The 19,915-nt window shown below is 41.3% G+C and overlaps 1 protein-coding gene across 1 annotated transcript in view; it reads left to right on the forward strand.

The window, feature by feature from the left end:
• Nucleotides 1-19,915, forward strand: part of MACROD2 (mono-ADP ribosylhydrolase 2) — an 852,361-nt gene that overhangs the window by 472,376 nt on the left and 360,070 nt on the right. Inside the window, exon 6 of the mRNA XM_082757433.1 lies at nucleotides 19,594-19,715. Within this exon, the coding sequence (XP_082613559.1) occupies nucleotides 19,594-19,715 (122 nt within the window). The remainder of the gene's footprint in view (nucleotides 1-19,593; nucleotides 19,716-19,915) is intronic.

Consider the following 19,915-nt stretch of genomic DNA (forward strand, 5'->3'; position numbering starts at 1 on the left):
GGGTTTGAATGATTTACTCTTATTTTCCTGCTGTTGAACTGCTCAAAAGCTGGTAGGAAAATGCTTCTCTCCAGAAAGTTGGTGGTGTCATTACGGAGGTGCAGGGGTGTGGTTGATGTTTTTAGAGTTGTATGAAACACATGCTAAAATGAAATCTGGAATCGCGTTCCAACCTGAATACCAAACAGCATCGCATCGAAATGCTGATGCGTGTCTGGTTGCCTCTAGTAGCATTTAAATGAAAGGACACGGCTGTGTGCTCCTCTTGACCTGCCTGCCTATTTAGAGCTGAGCATCTACCTACGTGGCTGAGCTCGGTGGAGGTGGCTGCTTTCCCAAAGCTGTCCGTGCCCAGGGCCGTTGTGAGTCCCGGTGGCCCGGGCTCGGCCGTGCAGCGAGGCAGCTTTCTCTCGATGTGCCAGCTGGGGAATTGTGCTGCGGAGGTATTAACTCAGTGAAGAGATTTGACCTCCTGCTCTTTAGCAGGAATATCAAGTCACTGGATAATGGTGTTGTGTGCTTCCACTAACAAGGAGGTTGATTTAAAGTCTTATCAGTTGATGTTCCCACGTGGACCTACGCCAAGGAGCCTTCGTTGAGGAAAAAGTACTGAGCTAAAATGGAAATAATGCGCGCTGGGGGGGAATAGCAGCAGTATAAAAATATTCATAATGGCTTGTGTTTAAATAACACACTGCATCGTCTTTCCACGGATGCACATTGTGGGTAATAAAGTAAACACATTTAGGTTAACTGCTGTAGACAGAGGCTGCGTGCCAGTGAAGCAAACCCTTCTGCCCTTTGCGTGAGGGATTTCGTGGCGGTGCCTCGAAGATGAGATCTCGCTGCCTTGCTTCACCCAGTGCGGCTCAGCCCTCGGGAGGAGCAATTCATCGTGGTGGCTAAAAGGGAAGAAAAGCTCTGCCACGTGTGTGGCTGCAGGACAGGTGGCAGAGCGTTTTGATGCCGTTTTAGTGTGAAATGGGGCAGTTTGCTGAGCAGGGCCCTCAGACGAGCTGCCTGGTATTGCTGCTGCTCTATTTACCAGACTTGCCAGTGTATAGGAGCATCTCCTGTTCAAGCACAGGGCTTTCAAATATGAACTATGGGGTGCCTTTTGGTGCATCAGGGGCCAAGCTGTTTGCTCGGCCATTATCACTCAGTACGCTGGCATGGGACCTGGGCTAAACCTGGCCTATGTGCATCGGCTTTGAGAGTCACATCAGCCTGCTGAGGCTGCTGTGGCTGTTCTGATGGCCAGGCATTTTGCAGCATATGCTGCCTACTTTGAGTGCATTATTTTCTTTGAGTGCATAATAGTTTTGCTTCAAGCCAATGAATAGATTTAACAATTATTAATCTGTGTTGGAGTTTAGTTTCAATTCTTCTAGTGCTTCTGCTAATTCTCCCAGTCGCCCTGTTTTCATTGTGTATTTCTTACCCTTTATTATAGGGACCACGTGGGCAGGTGCTGGCTTGTTGGTGGCACTCAATCTCATGTACGTGTCTTTGCAGAGAGGCATGGGTAGATGTCCAGATACATGTTCAAACCCCAGACAGCACTCTCAATTGTTCACTGTCCTTCATTTATCTTTGTGAAGATACGGATGCAAAATCCCATTCCTCTGCTAGCCTTCTTACGCAGCATATATTTGATTTCATAACTGCTCCATAACTTTTACAAGAACTAACAGAAGAGATCATCAGGCCCTGCAAATCATAGTGCTGTTTCCTTCCAGTTGGCAATGCAGCGCAGCCATCCAGCGTGAGGATCGTCAGTCTTCTAATAGGGTAATGGAAGAGAAAAAGGAGCAGCAAGAAAAGGCACTGAAAATGTACTGAATGCAACAGAAATACACCTTAGCTCAGTCCTGCGAGGGGTAAAATACTGTGCCTTTCAGCTAATAATCTGGAATCCCATTACCACTCAGCCGTAAACTGAGTTATTGGTGACGTACGGGCTGGATTATTCTATCTGCTTCTCGTACCATATATCCCAAAGTTGACACTTAATTATGTTGTCCCACAGCAGATCAAGTTTTACAACAGCAACAAAAGATTAAAACGGTTTTATATTGGGGACGTTCAAAGGATAAACAGCACTGTGTTATAGCAGGGAACTGCAGTCAGCTGTGTTGCCATCTGGGAGAGAAGCATTTCAAGTGCTATTAATATTTAAACCTTTTTGTTTTTTAGTTGGTAGCATTCCTAAAAAACTGATTATAACTCCATAGTAAATCTTGATGTCAAAGAAAGCTGTGAATAGTATTACAGCAGCAATTAACACGGACTGAGCTATAATCTCATTTACTCTTAAGGAATCTTCTTCAAACACCAGTACAGCAAGAGAGATCAGATTAGGTAACATTTCTGGTGATAAATCTGCTGTTTCATAAACACTATTTGATGCACAGGAGAACAGTGCAGACTATCTCTTTGCTATCTCAGCAGAGCTTATCCATTTTTTTAGCTAATCTTTTTGATTCAATTTGGTAATCACTTAAATATACTAATTGGCTGATTTTATTATTACACCCAGTGCTAATGTGCTAATTGTTTTTATTTCCATGAAAGTTAAAAAAAACAAAAACAAAAAAAAAACACTTCTCTATTTCAATTTGTTTGTCTTCTGCTCCATTTATTTCTATTAAAACATGATTTGTTTTAATTCTGTATTTCAGAAAATCATTATCATATGTTAGGATGTTAATGAAGAAGGGTAAGGGCAGAGTGAAAAAGGAGAGGCAACCTTACGCGAGAGTATTGAATGCAAGGTAGAAATCTTGGGTTTAAATAGATTTGTGCGGTTGAAAGATGTCTGGCTGCATTTCATTCGTTTGGTTTACTTGCAGTAAAATGCAGAAATAAAAAGCCAATCAGTGCCAACTCTCTGGGGTTTTACTGTCCCGGTTTCTGGTCAACAAGGCCCAATTGCCTCTTTACTTTCTTGAAAGCCTCATCCCTCTGAAGAAGGCTCCTGTAGCTGTGCCTAATTGCGGGGTGCCTTTCTGCGCAGCCCTGAGCCGTGGCAGGGAATTAGCTCCCCAGAGCAAGGATGCTTTCCTCTGAGGGAGAACAGGGGAGAGGAGCAGCTTCTCATCAACATGATACCAGTCCAAGGTACAGAAATGTCTGGGTCCCATCTGGGAGTGGCTCACTCCGTTACAGGCAGAAAAGTCTCCTGATAACACTGTTTCATCAGTGTGTTTATCTTTTTCGCAACGTTAATTATTGTGGTGGCTGTGCTTAGTTACTCCATAGGCCAGCACTGACACCTACAGTGCCGAAACCAAGTAATTGCTAAGAATATGTTGCAGTTGTAGTTTTTTCTTGATTCCCACTGAAGTTGCAGAAACAGTGCACATAAATAAGTTTATGGTTACACTTCAAATTGAGCTCATGCTGCACACAGGCCTGTACATTTAGAGATTTTACATTTACTGGGTCAAAACTTGGAGTAAGCCCCACGTGTTTTGAGTCTCCTCAGTTGTGACAATGCCCTCTCTGAGCTAATTCTGGAAACTTTACCCAGACGTTCAGCTTGCTCTATTTGCAGAAGGTACTCGTGGGTCTGTTGTCTCTGGTGCAGACGGGCTTCTCGTGGTTCAGAGCTGTTAGTGACCCTCAGTATGGTTAGCAAAGTGCTCTTAGCTCTTTGAAATGTGAAGGAAAAAAAAAAAAAGCATATTCCCAGCTGGTTTTGTTCTAACACAACCTAGAGTCCTTGTACGCTTCATTAATAATTTAAAATACCAAGGTTCAGATTACTTTTTAGTCATGGGAATAAGGAAGGAATTGGAATTCCCTGAAAACACAGATAGCGTGAAGGAATCTAATACAGCTTTTGGGCAGATCAGCTGTGTAAGGGCTAGATTCGAGTAGCATTTAATGAAGAAATTTAGGAGGTTTTAGGTGAAAAGTTTTCAGGATAACCAAGTGCATTGTTCTGTGTCCTATGTATATCAATCACATTTCTATCTTCTGTTTTTCTTTGTCATCCTTTTTAAAATAAATAAGTATTTCTAAACTCTCAAATGAAAGGCCTTTGGGGGTGTGTGTGTGCGAGGGGGAAGTTGTTGTTAACGCTCTCAGGTCTCCTTGTAAATCTCTCTGTGGCTTCCAGCAGGATTTTGGAAAGCATAGTGTTAGTTCACAGATTGTTGGGAAATTCGGGTGCTTCTAAGTTGTGAATTTCACAGAACCTCCTGTGTGTCCACCCCTTCCTGTATCACGCTATAACTAATCCTCGCTTCCATAGGAGCGGTCTCCCAGATTTATTTCTACTGAGGGCTCTCCACTTCATGTGTGTTATCTATTCCTAATATGAAATTTCAACAATATGCACAGCTTGTATCCACAGTAGTCATCTATCACTTGAAAGAAGGCTTTAATTAACGCAACCCTAATTTTAATAAGGTACCGAGCCATGATCTTGTAAATCCTGCTGCACAGAGAATCACTTAGTTCAGGTTCACTTGGAGCAATCCTCAGCAGTGTGGTGCTTTTTATGACATTGTTAATCTAGAAGGCCTTTTTGGAGTAACCGTGTGTGTGTTTTTTTTTTTTTTCCTTGTAAGCATATTTTGAATGACTTCTGTTTCGCCTTTCAAGTAATGATACTGTTGCTTGCCTCCTGAACAAAAGTTCTGGTATGGCTGAACTCTTCACCCCGTGCCCACCCTGGGACTCCAAGGAGGTTCACCGCTCTCACGGCCTTTCCAAAAGCATCTTTGCCGCAACACCTAGGCCAGTCAAATTCCATTATTTTCACAGAAACCACTCACGTTCATCATTTCCAGCAAAGTAAATGGGTTATGCCACATCCCTGGCTGAGACGTGCTGGTATAAACATGCTGCGCTTGACACGAGAGCAGAAGGTGGGAAGCGAAGCAGGGAGGGGTTGGTGCCAGTTTCGTGGCCTCGCATCGGAGCCAGCTGGTCACCAGTCCTCAACGTGCTGCTGTCACTTGCGATCAGGTGAGCTGCTTGAACCTGCCCTGAGCTCTCCCTGCTCCCAAGGGGCTGTCCCAGTGGCTCTGGAGATGTCAGGGCTGGAATGGAAAGGCGTTTCCACGAGTGCCCTGTCCTCAGTGCCCTGTCCTCAGAGCTGCTGCGTGGAGCAAAAGTGATGGCTCCCCAGCATTGTGCCGAGGTCCCCATGGTGGCAGGGATGGCCCCTGCCTTACTTTTTTTTTTTTTTTTTTTCCTTTTTCTCTGAAATGTCACCGAAAATGAGCTGCTTGGGCTGTAGTGAGTGTTAGTTCAATGGGGCTATCAGACAGGGCTCCCCCCTTCCAAACCAGGAACCAGAAACACCGGTGTATTTCCCTGACAATGGAAGTCAAGTATATTATTCTGACAGATTTTTAGCACTAAATATCTGATTGCTTATCCACAGCAAAACAGAAAACTCAGAGGATTGAAAAGCACAAGGCATGCTTTTTCAGATAATAATGACACAAAAATCCAAATACAAATAATTTGGTTGTGTGTAATACAGATACTCCCAGTATTAACTGTTTTTGAACTATTTTGGACTTTCAATAATTTTTTTTAAATGAATGCTACATTTTTCCAAAATTGATGTGTTACTTTGTATCACACTGACTGAGGATTCATTTCCTCGTGCAGACCATGTTATCTTCTATGCACTGTTGGGGTTCACACCTGAAGTACAGATTTCTGTATTCAAAAAATAAAAAAGCTTTTTTTAAGTTGAGCATCGTTGTTCAATTTCCTAATCAACCTATATGATCAAGGAGCTGCATTTCTAAAACTCGTTGGCTGGTGTTTTTGTTTGTGTTATTAGTAAATAACTGAGTCAGCAAATGGTAAATAATTTCTTTTGAAACTAAACAATCTTCCTATCGAGGGCTTTTAGAAGAAAACTTAAATGAATATTCAAGTTGCTATTCAGACTGTGTTTATTTTAACTGATGATACATTTTCATTGTCTTATTGTCCTACTTGTGATGAGAATGTAGAATTAGACCTTGTGGTATTTGTGGCTCACAACATGAATAAATGTAATGCGATCTCATTTGTTCATCAGCTGGTAATTGAAAACATCAGCTGAATGGGTAGCATTTCAGTCTCAAGCTCCGACAAATTTTCCTCAGTTTAGCCAAAGTGAATATGAACTTGCTTTGGTCATGTTGCTTCAAGGGAAGCGATGGGAACTTGTTGGATGAATTGGTGTAAACTTTTTGGACCTGCGCTTCTGTTGAATGCTTTTAACTACTCAACTAGTTTTCACGATCTGTTGTCCTGTAAAGTAATAAATGGCCCAAATTTTCTACACACTAATTAAAATTCCATTTCTCATGAATTCCTTAATCGAGAGCAAGTCATTATGTGCTTTGTTGATTCTTAAGTGCAAAGATAATTGCAATGGGCAGCATGAAAGTGGTTTGATTATTGCCTGTCGGCTCTTGTGAATTCTAATAGGTCTAATTGCATAGCATCAATTCATCATCTCAGCATCACTTCTTTTTATTATTAGCTCTCTGAATTGTAATGTGCTCATAAAGAAGTGTAGTAGTATATCAGGGATGACATGGTACCTGGCCTATTGTAATTTTCCTTCCTTACCTAATGTTACTATGAAATTAAAAGTTTATTATACAGTTCTTTGCAGCAACTGGTTGAAAAAAATCCCTGAAGAAAAGGATATTGTTTTCCTCTGAACATGCATGTATTCCTCTACTAAATGACAGTCCTGTGTTGTTTTTTTTTTTTTTTCTGTGCTAGATCATTCCCATAAATCCTAACCCTAATATTTGTTGAATAATATTATATCAAAAGTTTTGTGAAAGGGCATGTTGTTACTGAAAACTATTTAGAAGGTAAAGACAGTAATGAGGTGAACTTCCCAACAAAACCTTTGCTGGCTGAGAAGCAGGAAAAAAGGAAACATCCAGGTACACTAGAATGGCATTCTGAGGGAAGTCAGGAGGGGGAGTTGGTTTTGCTGGGTGTCCTTTTTTTCTTCCTTTTTCCTGTTCCCTCTCGCCCTGTCCCCACCAGGCAAGGGTATAGTTCAGAAAGTTACCATGAAGATATCTATATACCTGTAGATGAAATTATAATTTTGAAGCTGAAGATGCAGTGCTATGCATTTAGTTATTTTTAAGGACATACAGCAAAATAACTGAAACATCCTAGCTTGATTGGAAGATCAAGTTTCTGCTAAGCCCTGAAGTATTACTAATACTTAAATTATAAAACGCTAACAGTCTGCACAAATATTACTAAACTATATCTGGGAAAACTTCCATCTTGAGTGTTTTTAATAATGGGAAAATACCATTTTGCTTACGTAATGGTTTGCCCTTTTCTAAATTTTCATGAACACAGTGAAGTTGGCACCCTTGATTCCTTGTGCTTTGTATCTCTCCCATCTGCTGCTGTAGTATCAGTGGCATCTGCAGACTTCTCAAAGTGTTAGTAGCCACTGACACACAGTGATCTTCTACACACTGGCCTGGTGAAGTTTAAGCACGTCACCCTGGAAATGACACTGCTGAAGCCATTGGGTTCAGCTTTTCCTGCTGTGGTGCCTCGGGACATGGGAACTACACTGAAAACATTTATGTGCAGAAAGACGAGAAGCTTACCTTGAGTAATATCAAACGTTTGGCTTGTCTTGAGAAAAAAAATTGCAATGACTTAATGAAAACACATGAAATCACCTATCTATGTAGTTTTTGTTTGTTTGTTTGTTTTGTTATGGCTGTTTTGTCAATCGTACTTTTTCTTGTTTGACTGTATATTGTTCAGCTGGCAAGGTCAGCCAAATCATTTGCTGCTTCATGTGCTGTGACTTCTGGCTTTTTGTAAACACGCAGAGCTGACATTCTTGAAGGAAGTGATTTCACTGCTGAAATAGCAGTAGGTCTTTCCAACAGCCTGTGCAAGGGGAGATGACGTGAGGTACAACTTTCTATGTAGTTCTCTAAAAACTCCACCTACTCCTCAAGCTGGCATTAAAGTGGGTAATATGAGCCTGCAGACTCTTCCTGTCTTCGTAGAGAAATGATGCTTTGAGCTTGTGGGCACTGCAGGCTGAAAAAGACTGTTTTGCTTCAATAACAGGTGCAGTAAAATTCAGCAAATATTTTTCTCACTGTGTTTTCCCAAGTATTTTGTAGTTCCCCTCAGCAAGTTACAGCCTTGCATTTGGAAATGGCGTGTTCCAACACTTCAGTTGTCTTTGCAAGTTTTGCCATTGCAATTTATTTTTTTCTAAAGTCATTACCATATTTCCAAACCCCTGCTATCATTTCTAGCCCTGCTCTGTCTAGTTCTCAGCTCCTACACACCTATAAACTATTTAAGGGGCTTGAGCCTGACATCCCATTCCTGTGGTTATCAGGAAATGCTAGTGACAGGCTAACGGATGCTGCGATATTACTTAGAGCAGAAGTTAACCTTATTTACATCACTTTTCCTTCTACAGCAAGGCTAAGCTCAGACTGCCCTTCAGCAGCTCTTTTAGGTCATTACCTGACTTTCCAAAAGGTCGTTTAAGTACATTTTCTCAATTGAGCTGAACAAGGTATGACACTAGTGTTTTTTTAAGAGCTTTTTGTAGCAATGGTGCTTGACGTGAAGGAGAACAGAAGCAGTGCAATAAGCCTCTGTGAGTTACTAACAGTTTGCTTTGCAATACACCTGTTTTTTCTTGACCAAAAAAAAAAAAAATCACCACCACCACCCCAAAAAGACAAAAAAAAAAAAAAAAAAAAAGTGAAATAAAAACAAATCACACTTGCCTTGCTTCTGATTTTATGCATTTCCTTCTCTTGCAAATTCAGCTATTTGCAACTTCCACTGATGCAAAACACGCAAGATGTTTGTCAAAGCTTGTTTTTCACTTGAATCCACCCAAGCATTATATATTGTACAAAATACCATACTGCAATTTCTCTTAAATATCCTTGCTGGATAGATCTCATTTCTCCACTTTGCTGTTGTATCTGCCAGCGCTCAGAGCAGGCTTGCTGGAGCCTTCCAGCTCCTCCCCACCTCCTTCATTCTTGCCTGTTTGGGGACTGTAGCAGGCACCTTGGGGACCACATGCCACGGGAGCCTCACTGATGTGGTCGCAGTCTATGATGGTCACTGTGTGCTTTAACATGAATTCAAGCATCTGCCAAATTTAGGCATTGTGGCAGCAAAAGGAGTACATCTTTTTCTCATATGTGCAAAGGATCTGCCCTGTGTCTCGACTGAAGCCTTTCTATTACTTCTGCTAAAGCAGCATCCATTTTTATCGATAATACACTTACTTGTTCTAGGTTGCTCAATTAGTTTGCAATACTCAGAGAAGCAAGAGCTGTTTACTAATATTGCATGCAGACAGCAAAATTGAGGCACTAAATTTCTTCTCTAAGTGTTACATCTACGAAGTAATATATAACCTGTGTAGGTATGTGTTTTCCATCATATTTCATCATACCTTTTCTGCTGTTTCCTACATGGGTGCTCATACCTCTAGCATCTGCTGGGTGGGTTTGCTTTTAAGCTGGGTTGCAGAGTAGTGAATTCCAAAAGCTGATGTTTGGTTTGTGGCCAGCTGATGAAACTGTTTTTTGAAGTAGAAAGTGACTCTGAGGAAGAAACTGGGAGGAAATGGTCAGAAGAATTTATCACTGATGCTCTCTCTGCATTTTCATGTGTTGCTATCTGAAATATGTTGATATCAGGAAGGAGCTTTAGTATGGTTTCAGCCACCTAAATTAAAGTAGAATTGATGATAGAAAGTGAGATTCCTCTTCTAGGCATGAAGACTCACGTTACGGTTCAAGGAGCTGTCCAGTTATTTCTCGTGTCACGCTTCTTTGAAGCAATTAAAGTGGCACTGCCAACTTGAAATCTGCTCGGCTCTTACAAACGAGTGAAACTTGCTTTTGGGTACCACTTGCGTGCCTGTTCCCATTCATAGTGTTTGTGTGAGACTGAGGGAGGGAGAGGAGGTGATAGTGAAGAGCAAAATTGATAAATATTTCATATTCTTCTCTCTTTATCACATTCTCATGGGCCTGAAGGTGCAAAGGTAGAAAACATTTCTGAGGGAGCTGCTTAGACTGGAAGGTGTCATGTCATTTTCCTTTGCTCAAATCCTTGCTCATCTTTAGGCACCTGGTAGCCTCACTGCTTTCAGTGGGACCGCTCTCGCGCTCGCGAGCAGATTGCAAGTTGAGAGCTATAAGTGCTGCATTTATTGCGTATGAGGGACGTAGCGTATCTCCCGTACAACGTGCAGTCTTGTAGCAGAGCTTCCATGTTTTCCTCAGCTGCCTTGTTAACCTCAGAACACGCATTTTTAAAAATACTTGGTGTGCTCAGACTTCTTTCCACCTTTCTCCTCCTACATCCACTCTGCTCGTGGAGACGATAGATCCTTGTGCAGCCTGTTCATACCATTTCATATCTGTATTCAGTGAGCGACACGTTTGTGGCAAGGGAAAAACTAAACTTTTCTAGCCAGGTTTCCAAAGTCTGAAGAATCAAATTGTGAAGGTAATCAGGCTGATATAACTACCACTAGTTTCTTTAGAAGATGCATGGAGAGTCTGTAATCTAATCACTTCTCTTTCTTGATGAAAATGAGCAAAATCCTTGGAAAAGCATGTATTTTCTGCTGTGCAGGTTACATGCATTAGAGAAGTGTTGCATGAAAAAGGTGTGCTCCAATATTGAAGGTGGAAGGAGTTTATTCTCAAGAAAAGATCGTGCAGGAGAACTAAATGAAAAAATGAACACGGTAACTTTTTGTGGTGTGTCGCTGTCAAGGAATAGATGAACTATAATAAAGCTGTGAATATAATAAATTTTTCCTTGAAACTTTAAACAGTTCTTTATTGCTTCTTTAAGAATCCCATAAAATTTTCTATTAGAGAAACAGCTCTAATTTTTAGAAATCTTTTTTACATGAAGTGATCTGATTAAAAGATAAAATAATTAAAAAAATAGCTGTCTATGAAGCTCTTCTGGCTTCCCTGAAGGAAATACGTACCTTTCAAGCGTGAGACTGAGGAGATGTGGTATCTTCAGTCAGCACCCAGCGACTCGGCCCTTGTCTAGGCTTCAGAAATTCGCCTGAGGTGATGCCTCCTGCCTGAAAGGGAGCCTGCTTCTCTTTGAGACCCAGTTTGAGATTTCCCATGCCTGAGGCAAGTGTTACATGTCACTTCCTTGGCTTGTTAGTCATTTCTCTGTAGTTCTCTGGGGATGCCTTCCTTTATTTCAGTGCCCCTGCAGCAACCTCAACCTCATAATAAAATGTGGCTTAATAAGAAACGTTAGTGATGTGCAATTTCTGTTTTGCTATTTGGAAAACCCTTTATCCAGGAAATCCAGGGCTTTTCCTATAGTTTAATGTTAAATATTAGAGCACTCCAGCTCTGTTTGCCACTTGGAGGACAGTGGAAGAATTGAAGACTTTCAGTTCTGAATGTAAATCTTTTTTTTGGATAAAGTTTTGTTGGTCTGGTATTACGTTCTGCAGTGAGGCTGATCCTGTCATGGTTTTTGTCATGTTCCCATCCAAAGGGATGTATCTATGCTTTGCTTGTGCGGTACCCCAGCAGAGGTGACTATATGGGTCCTCCTGGAATGGGGTTATTGGGCTGTACGCTAAAAGCAGCCCAAGTGTGGCAAGGGGTCCGAGTTGCCAGAAGCTGAGAGCTTTAGCTCCTCTCAGATTTCTGTGCCCCTGTATTTTGTCCAATTCCAAAACTGTGGAACCAAGATTAATTTTAAAACGCACACTGTAAATATTTTTGCATCTTCTTCATGTTTTTATTTGCATGTTTTCTAAGGGTCATGTTTTTTGAAGCTTCTGCTTTGAGTTGAGTGTGAAGTGAGGTTAAACATACTGTGGATTTATGTGGCCGCTGACAGTGTTATGTCCTTTGCCATGCTACCTACTTTGGTTTGAAATTTGTGTGAAAGAGCAGGCTGAAACTTCCTCTTATATGGTGTCTTTAAGAATGAATTTTCTCAGTTTAAGAGCAAACAAGTTGTGTGCTGAAAAGCTGCACGATTAAATTATTTGACAGATCAAAAGCAAACACCTCCCCTATCCTCCCCCCCCCCCCCCCCCCCAACATCTCTTGCTGCTCAATGAAGAGAGAAATAGAGAACCTTTTGTGAATTGTGCTTTCCTACATCCAAAAAGAATAATCTGAAAGACAGATTAGGGTTTCTGTGTCTCTTGCCTTGGCCACTTGCCAGGAACAATGGTCAGAGAAAGGTGGAGAGCATTACCTGGGCTAAGGAGGTCACTCGGTGTGTGTTTCCTGAGCCACACGATGAAGACTGGGCTTGGCAGAGCTCCTCTGTTGCTACAGCAAAATGGAGTGTGCTGCGGTGCGATGAGGACAAAATATTTGCTTGGGGCAATGTACTTTCATTTTCTGTCCTGTTTTCCTAGTTATTGTAAGGTCGTTGTTTGGATAGATGGCTTGCAGAGGTGAACAGGGATAGCAATTAAGCGTTTCTGCTGCTACCGTTAGAAGTCCAGATAAAAGAAGAAAAAAGAAGCAAGTCATGGATGTTGTAATTTCATGTAAAGTCACGTCGCGTGCCTTTCAAGTTTGTTCGTATCGCATCGCATTACGAACATCCCAAGTGGAGCCGTCGCGTTTCAGTTTTACATGTAGGCAATTATTTCCATAGAAGTGGTGGGGCTGTCTGTCTAGTCGCTGCTTTGACATCTGTCGTCGCAGTGCTAAATTGCTTTGTGAAACCTATTACTTTGGGATATAGCGGAGTGTCTCTTAATTGCACCTCTTCTCTTGCCTGAACAGAGCCTGCCGTTGTCTCGGGGGCTGATGGGGAGGCTGCGATGGCAGGGGGGAGCTCACTGGGATTGCACGGGCACACCGTGGCTTTCTCTTTAATGACGACTATGAATGCCAAAAATGCTTGGGTTTCAACCTGCGGGACCTAATCTCCATCTGGCTGTCGAGGCAGTGGTATAACCGCTGTGAACAAGCCCTCTGTGTGTTCGGTGTCCCACGGAGGCTGAGCCATCGCGCTCTGCTAAACGCCGGCTGCTGAACGCGGGCTGCTGTGGCTCCCGAAGGACCTCGCGCTTGGCCTCTCCCTTGGGGATTATTGTTTTCTGTCTCTCTCTGCTGTCTCATACCTAAAATACACACCTAGCCTGCAAAGAAAGATACCAGTTAATCGTTTAACAGTAAGCATTCTTTACCTTTTCTTGGGCAGACAATGCCATTTAGGTGAAAAATGGCTTAGATGTTTTACACAAATGGCTTTTAGGTATCATAGCTTTTGCATCTAATGAAACATTGTTTGGTTCATCCAAAACACCTATTTAAGCACAGGAGGAAGCTGTGAGGGGGACAGAGTTCAGGCTGAGCTGTGCTTATTGATTCAAGCCTAAAAACTGAGGCAGTCGCTTTAAATAAATGCTGATGAATGCAATTTTTCTCTCTGTGTAAGTGATGTGCTTTTACAAAATTTTTGATGATTGCAATAGCTAGAAATGTGAGAAGATATAAAGCAAATACTTCATAACTGGAGAGCTGTGTCATACGTCAAGTGATAGCATTGTGTGATCTACAAAAGATGTCTTCTTGCTTGTAAACTATTCAGCTCAGCTAATCAAGTTTTGGAGGCATATATTAGTAAATAAATTAGGCAGAGGCCCTGGGGGATTCATTTAGGTTGAACTTAAATTAGCAGTTGCTTATTACATGTCAAAACCACACATTTTATGCGCAAGCGCATGTAACGGGCAAGAGAAAATGAAGAAGCCAAGCAAACTTGTATACCAAGGCAAAAGGCTACGCGTGCTCTTCAAGAGAAGGGGTAATTCCACCTCCTCTCTGTTGAACCCCATCTGCATCTCCAGGACCTATATGGTGGGTGCTTATGGTGTAAATCAACCAATAAGATTTACAAATGGTGCCCTAAATTTTCTGGCATTTTGTTCGATTTATTTTTATTCAACAGCACACAGTGCTGCTCTTAAAAATCTCCTGTCTCAGGCTACAATGGGCAGGGGACAGCCTCGTTATGCGTTTGCAAGACAGGACAATTATGGCTCTGAGTGCATGAATGGGATGAAGGAGGGAAACCTGTGAGTGATGCTAGCCTTGGTCTGCTGGCTTGTTAACACTGTGAAAGAGCTGCCCATGCTTCTGTGAGGGAAGACATAAGAGAAACCTCCTTGTACTTTTTCATTTATTTATTTTTTTTTTTAAATAAAATATACTAATATTTTTGCTATTAGTGTTACTTCTGTGGAGAACAATGGCAGTGTATGTGACATCAGTGTCCTCCGTGGGGTCTGTGAGTCACAGCTGCATCCAACTTGGTGCTTTTGCAGCTGGAAGCTTGTTTTTCCTCTTGGCCCACACTGCTCTGCCCACTCTCTGAAGCACTGTGGACACACAGTTGTGAGGAAAACAGCAAGTTAAGATTTATGGACTGATTTATTTAATGAAGGAGGCCAGAGAAAACAAGCCTCACTGGTCATTTTACGTTTAGGCCTTGTACGATAAGGCAGACACGGTCTCATTTTTCACTGGCCAATGTAGGAATTTGAGGGAAGAGTCCCTGTGCTTGTGAAATGTTGATTAAATGCGTAAACTACATTTATTCTCACTAATGGCTAAGCAAGGACAGCGATATTTTAAATGACAAAGTGCCTGTTATACCTCAAGGTTAGTTAATGGTTTGCATAAGATGCCTGCTTCCATTACAGTGCTTCTGATTAAAACAAGAAGAAAAACTGAAAGAAAACAAGCCCAGTTGATGCAGAGCCTGTGCGCATTCAAATCGATGTGTCGATGCTGTGTGTCCTCCATTTGGCTGCCGGAATTTCTAAACCAAAAGTCTGAAACTCAAACAACGGGGGGAAAAAAGAGCAGCAGATCCAGTCAGATCTCCTTGGATCAGCCCCGTGTTGCAACACAAACCTTAGAGATACCAGTGTAAAACTAAATTGTCAGCCCTAATGCAGCTCTAAAACATGTCTGTAGAGCATAGATCTCTGCCAATGCTTTTTCAGCCACGCTTACCTTTCTCTAGAAGTGTTTCTGGAGGAAAATTAACTCCTTCCGTATTATAAACATCGCTTTAATACTGAGTAGTTTCATTAGTGTTAAAAGCACTTTGATCCATCATTGTGGCCTGAATTCCAGATGAAAATACACCTACCTCTGGGGCTCTTCACCTCTGTGTACTCTTAAAAATGAGAGCAAACATATCTGTTGTGTATGGACAGTGGAAGTGATTTAGGAAGGCAGGGATTGCAGCTCTAATCGAAGTTCTCAGCCTGAAGGCTGACCATGGTAAACGAGAAGCTTCAAAGCGATGCTGGCCCCTAAATTTGGCATAAAAATGTGAATGTTACAAAGGGTGAGTGTGGCATTCTCTGAGATCCGGCTGTGCCTAATTTTACTCTTTTGCCAGTTTTTTGAAGAAAAAAAACCACCACAAACATCTGGAGACATGCTGGGGAGCTGTCTGTATCCCTGACTCTTGCTTCACCTCTTTAAGGAACACCCTGAGAGCAAAGGGAGTTCAGGAGCTTCAAGGAAGAGCCAGTGCTGCTTGGTAGCAGGCATCTCTACCAGTCTTTTCCAACCAGAACAAATCTTTTGGGTGTTTCTCTGGATTTCCTTGAGTTCAAGAATCTTTGGGCGATAGGACCACTTCTCTGTTATGCTGTTAGACCTCTGTGAGCACATTGGCTTAAACTCCTGATTGTGCTCATCCCTGTCATTGGTGGTGCTCTTGTTTGTTTGTTTTCCCCTGGTTTGCATTCTTCTTGGGCAAAATGCATCTCTGTGCAAGCTCCCCATCCAAGTCCTCTGCTATCACTGGAGTCTAATCCCAGAAGTCATGCTTGTTTTGGAAGGGCTGTGGGCTTCTCTAGTGTGGATGCCTGTTTTGGCCATGGGTAGGCTGATGTGGGAGCCCAACATATGGGGCTTGTGTCCCACCAGCAGTGCCACGGGTTTACATTAGAGGCTGGCTGCTGCTGCAGGTGGCTGGAGTAGCAGGGCAGAGGGTTTACAGTTTTCTCAGGGATACCAGTTAGTTTTTTTAGGGATAGATGTCTGTAAACCTCCTCATCATCTTCAGCTCTGCAGCATCTGAATCTCACCAGCTTTGTGCAGCTGGGTGAGCGGGGACATGAGAGCAGAAACAAAACTTCCTTGCGACAGACACGCTGGAAGATGGGTGCTGTCTTTGTAGCTATATTAAAAATAAACAGCTCTGCTTTAGCCTGTGAAGTCTGATCCTTATATATTAACTTCTTGGGCTGGGGGTGGTGTGGAGTCAGTTCTATTTTCTGGTTTGTTTGCTTTATGCCTGTATAATCTCAAAGGATTTTGTCTGGCTTCAAGCCTTAACATATTGGGGAATAGCTTTAGCAGAATAATAGATAGTTCAGGCAATGTATGGATACGCAGATTGTATTGACAAGGTACAACAATAAAATCTTTACTCTCCTGTTAATCTGCTGACCAAGAAACAGACTGGCATGTTAATGCTGCTCTGCTTGTAAAATCTTACTGTCACATATTTCTGAATAAGAACGCATTTAAGAAAAGCAATTTTTGACAATGATGAATTCTTAAACAATTATTATATTTTTGATGGATTATAAACCAACTTATAGCCAGTTTAAGAGTCCTGTTCAAAGAGGCTCCTATTCTCAGCTTGTAGAAATTAACACACAAAAGTCAATAATTATATTAAAGGTTACCTATTTATATGAAGTATCTGGTGCAGTGATAGAGAGTTGGTAATGAGGTACCTTGAAAATGCTAAATCAGGAAATTCTGGAAAAAAAAAATACAAGAAATATTTCCTACTGTTGAGATGAGAATTTTTAAAGTTAATGTTTAGCAACAGAGGATGAAAGAAATGTAGCATAACATTAAATGAGTGAAGAAAGCTCTACCAACGAGGGCTGAGGAGGTGTTTTACAGAAAGATTCCAGCAAGAATTTGGTGCTTGGGCTGTTCCCCAAACCCCCCATCTTGTTGGTTAGTAACGAATTTTTAATTTAAGCTATTAGGCTTCAGCTTTTGAGCAGGTGTACTTTGAAATGCAGAAAGAGGGAATTGTTCTGTGACTTTTTGTTTGTTCATCTTTTATGCTGGGCTGTTAAGTTAGTTTTATAGTCGTTCCTTTATTTGCTTGTTGGCAAGTAGGTGTTATGAATTTAAAATGGATCTCAATACCTCTGATCTTAGTGTCTATAAACATAAAATGGCCTTGATTGAGGTCAGATGTACTGGTATATTCCTTCCCTGTGCTCAATAACTGCAGCTTGCCTCTTTCAAGAACAAATAACAAAGAAAAATGTGTCAAGAGATGCTTTTTCTTTCTCTGAAGTTGCTAGCAGCCAAGTGCTAATGCTCCCAAATGAAAACCTTCCCTGGAAAGTTTCAACCTGAAGCAAACTGCTGTACTTACAGTTTACAGACACCTGAAATTATGGCCTTTCCTAATGGAAGTGCTCATATAACCTTATCTCTCTAAGCAGAAGCAAATTTCAAACTAGCTGTGCTATTTCTTTCTCTTCCCGGGTCTTAATAGTACTCAGTTTATTGTAGTAGCTAAAATGTGTTTGTGAAATAACTTTTCTGAACTCCTGGGTAAAACCACTCTACTTGTTTCCGTCACCTGCTTGCATTCCCATCGTCAGCAGACCAAGGCTGAACACCTCCTCCTTGTTTCAGTTGCCTGAAATGCTGTGGGGAGGGTTTGCTGCTGTTATTGTACAGCAGCTGCGGCGCTCAACAGAAATTGTCCAATCTATCCGTCTTGTTCCCACAACTGGAGAAAATTGCTGTGATCGAAATGAAAAGAAGAGTAGTTAACCTTTTTTATTTACTTCTTGGCGTGGTGGGTTTTCACAGTACTTAGGAAGTTTAGATTCAGGTTTCCATCACAGCCAGTTCCTCTGCGCATCTGGACACTGGGATGCTCTTAGATACTTTTATTTGCTGAATATCAGTGCACAGAGTTCTGAGAGAAAAGCTCAGTATTAACCAGAAAACTACTGTGAAGGTACTTTCCATACCAGAGGTATTGCAAGATGGTGGCCACCAAGATGTTTCTCTTTTCCGGACTGAATTCACGAGAGAAAAGCAGAGGGTTCTTTAAAACACGTAGAAAGCTATTGGGAGGTATGTGAAGGAATTTGGAAGGATCAGAGGGTCTGGATAGTTATGTGTGTTATACGGATATCCAGTATTTCTGGCTAACGTCAAAAAAGTTTTGGAAATGTTCAAAACGTGGTTTCAGCACATAAACTGCCTTTTAAAGTTGTAGAGACCAGGACTTGGCAGATGATGTCTGACTGGAATAATAACAAATATGAAGATAACTGACATTTCAATGTTTGGCCAGTTTCACAAATGGTTTAGTATAGATTGGTGGGGAATAATCAAAGGCCGCTTGGACAAACAATAATGGTGTGATTTCTGTAGGATCTGCCAGTAAACTAAATTATTTTGGGGTGTAACAACAGCAGATGTTGCTTGGAAGCCCGTCACGTATGGAACAAACACAACGTAGCCAAAGGGGACTGGTGGTGCCTGAATTGTACAGCATTGACTGAATCCCTTTTTGAGGCAATATTCAAAAAAAAAAAAAAAAAAAAAAAAAAGGGTGCAACTGTTTATTGCTTCTGGATGTCATAGGGGATGACAAAGGGAAAGTGGCAGGAAGGATGCACCTGCCACCATAACTCACTGTGGCATGTTTGCACATGGTGTAAGAATAATGTTGGAAAAGTAAATGTGCTTACTAGTCTGCGTGTGTGTGTGTGTGTGGGAAATAGTTTTTCATGATACCTTTTGGTTTGTATATTTCTCTGTTTTTTTTTTTTTTTTTGCTCTAGGCTTTTTACTTCATTTCTCTTGCAGCGCTTTAAAGACACTGATTGATTGCAACATTTGATTTCGATGTGTCCAGAGGCATCATACCTGAGATATTCCCTGACTGTACTTTCTCTTTTTGTTCATTAAAATTCTTCAAACAGAATAAGATGCTCTTGTTTTATTGCACAGTGTTTCCATCTGGTCTGATGTGAGAGGAAAGCAGATTCTTTGAATAACTAGTGCATTCATAGGTCCCAACTTTTACTTCTCTTCAAATGCAGAGGAAAGGCTTTAAATATTAGACAAAAACTCCCTGTATATTGCTGCTAATGTGCCAAGGTTTTGTGGTGAGCTTTCCTGATGAGTAGACCTTGAAGGGATGAGGGTAACTGTTTCAAACTTGTGACCTTTCCTGTGTGTGGTTTGTAGTACACATGCAACAAACATTTAGTATGTTTTTCTTAGTTTTTCCTTTAGCCCAAATGTAGTCTTGTTTCAAAATTTAGGATTTACAGTTTCTCACTTTCATTTAATTTGTGCAAGTGTAGCTTAAAAGACATTTTCTTAGAGTATTGCTCCTACATTTGCGTCTCCATACGTATCAGAACGGATTGACTTGCAATGTAGTGGTTCTGTGGAGTCACAAGGGAAATATTAAACCATCTCAAGAACCATAATTAATAGTTACGCCTTCTTTTCCCATTTCTTGCAGATGTGATCCATACTGTTGGGCCTATCGCAAGAGGCCACCTTACTGACACTCATAAAGAAAACTTGGCGAATTGCTATAAATCCTCTCTGAAACTGGCAAAAGAAAACAACATCAGATCACTTGTAAGTACTTTAGGCAAGCATGTCATTTTGGGGAGGGTTTTATTTACTTGTTATAGAGTAATTATTGAAATAATAATAGGCTTCCCAAAGAAATTCCTGCTTGCATGTGATACGAAAAAGCAAGAAGTTATATATTTGGCCAAAATAATTGCTAAACAAAGAAGAAGGTTATTCTATAAAAGAGTAAGAAAAACTGCCCT

The sequence above is a fragment of the Aythya marila genome (assembly GCF_965140915.1).
Source record: "Aythya marila genome assembly, chromosome: 3".
NCBI classification, from domain to species: Eukaryota; Metazoa; Chordata; class Aves; order Anseriformes; family Anatidae; genus Aythya; species Aythya marila.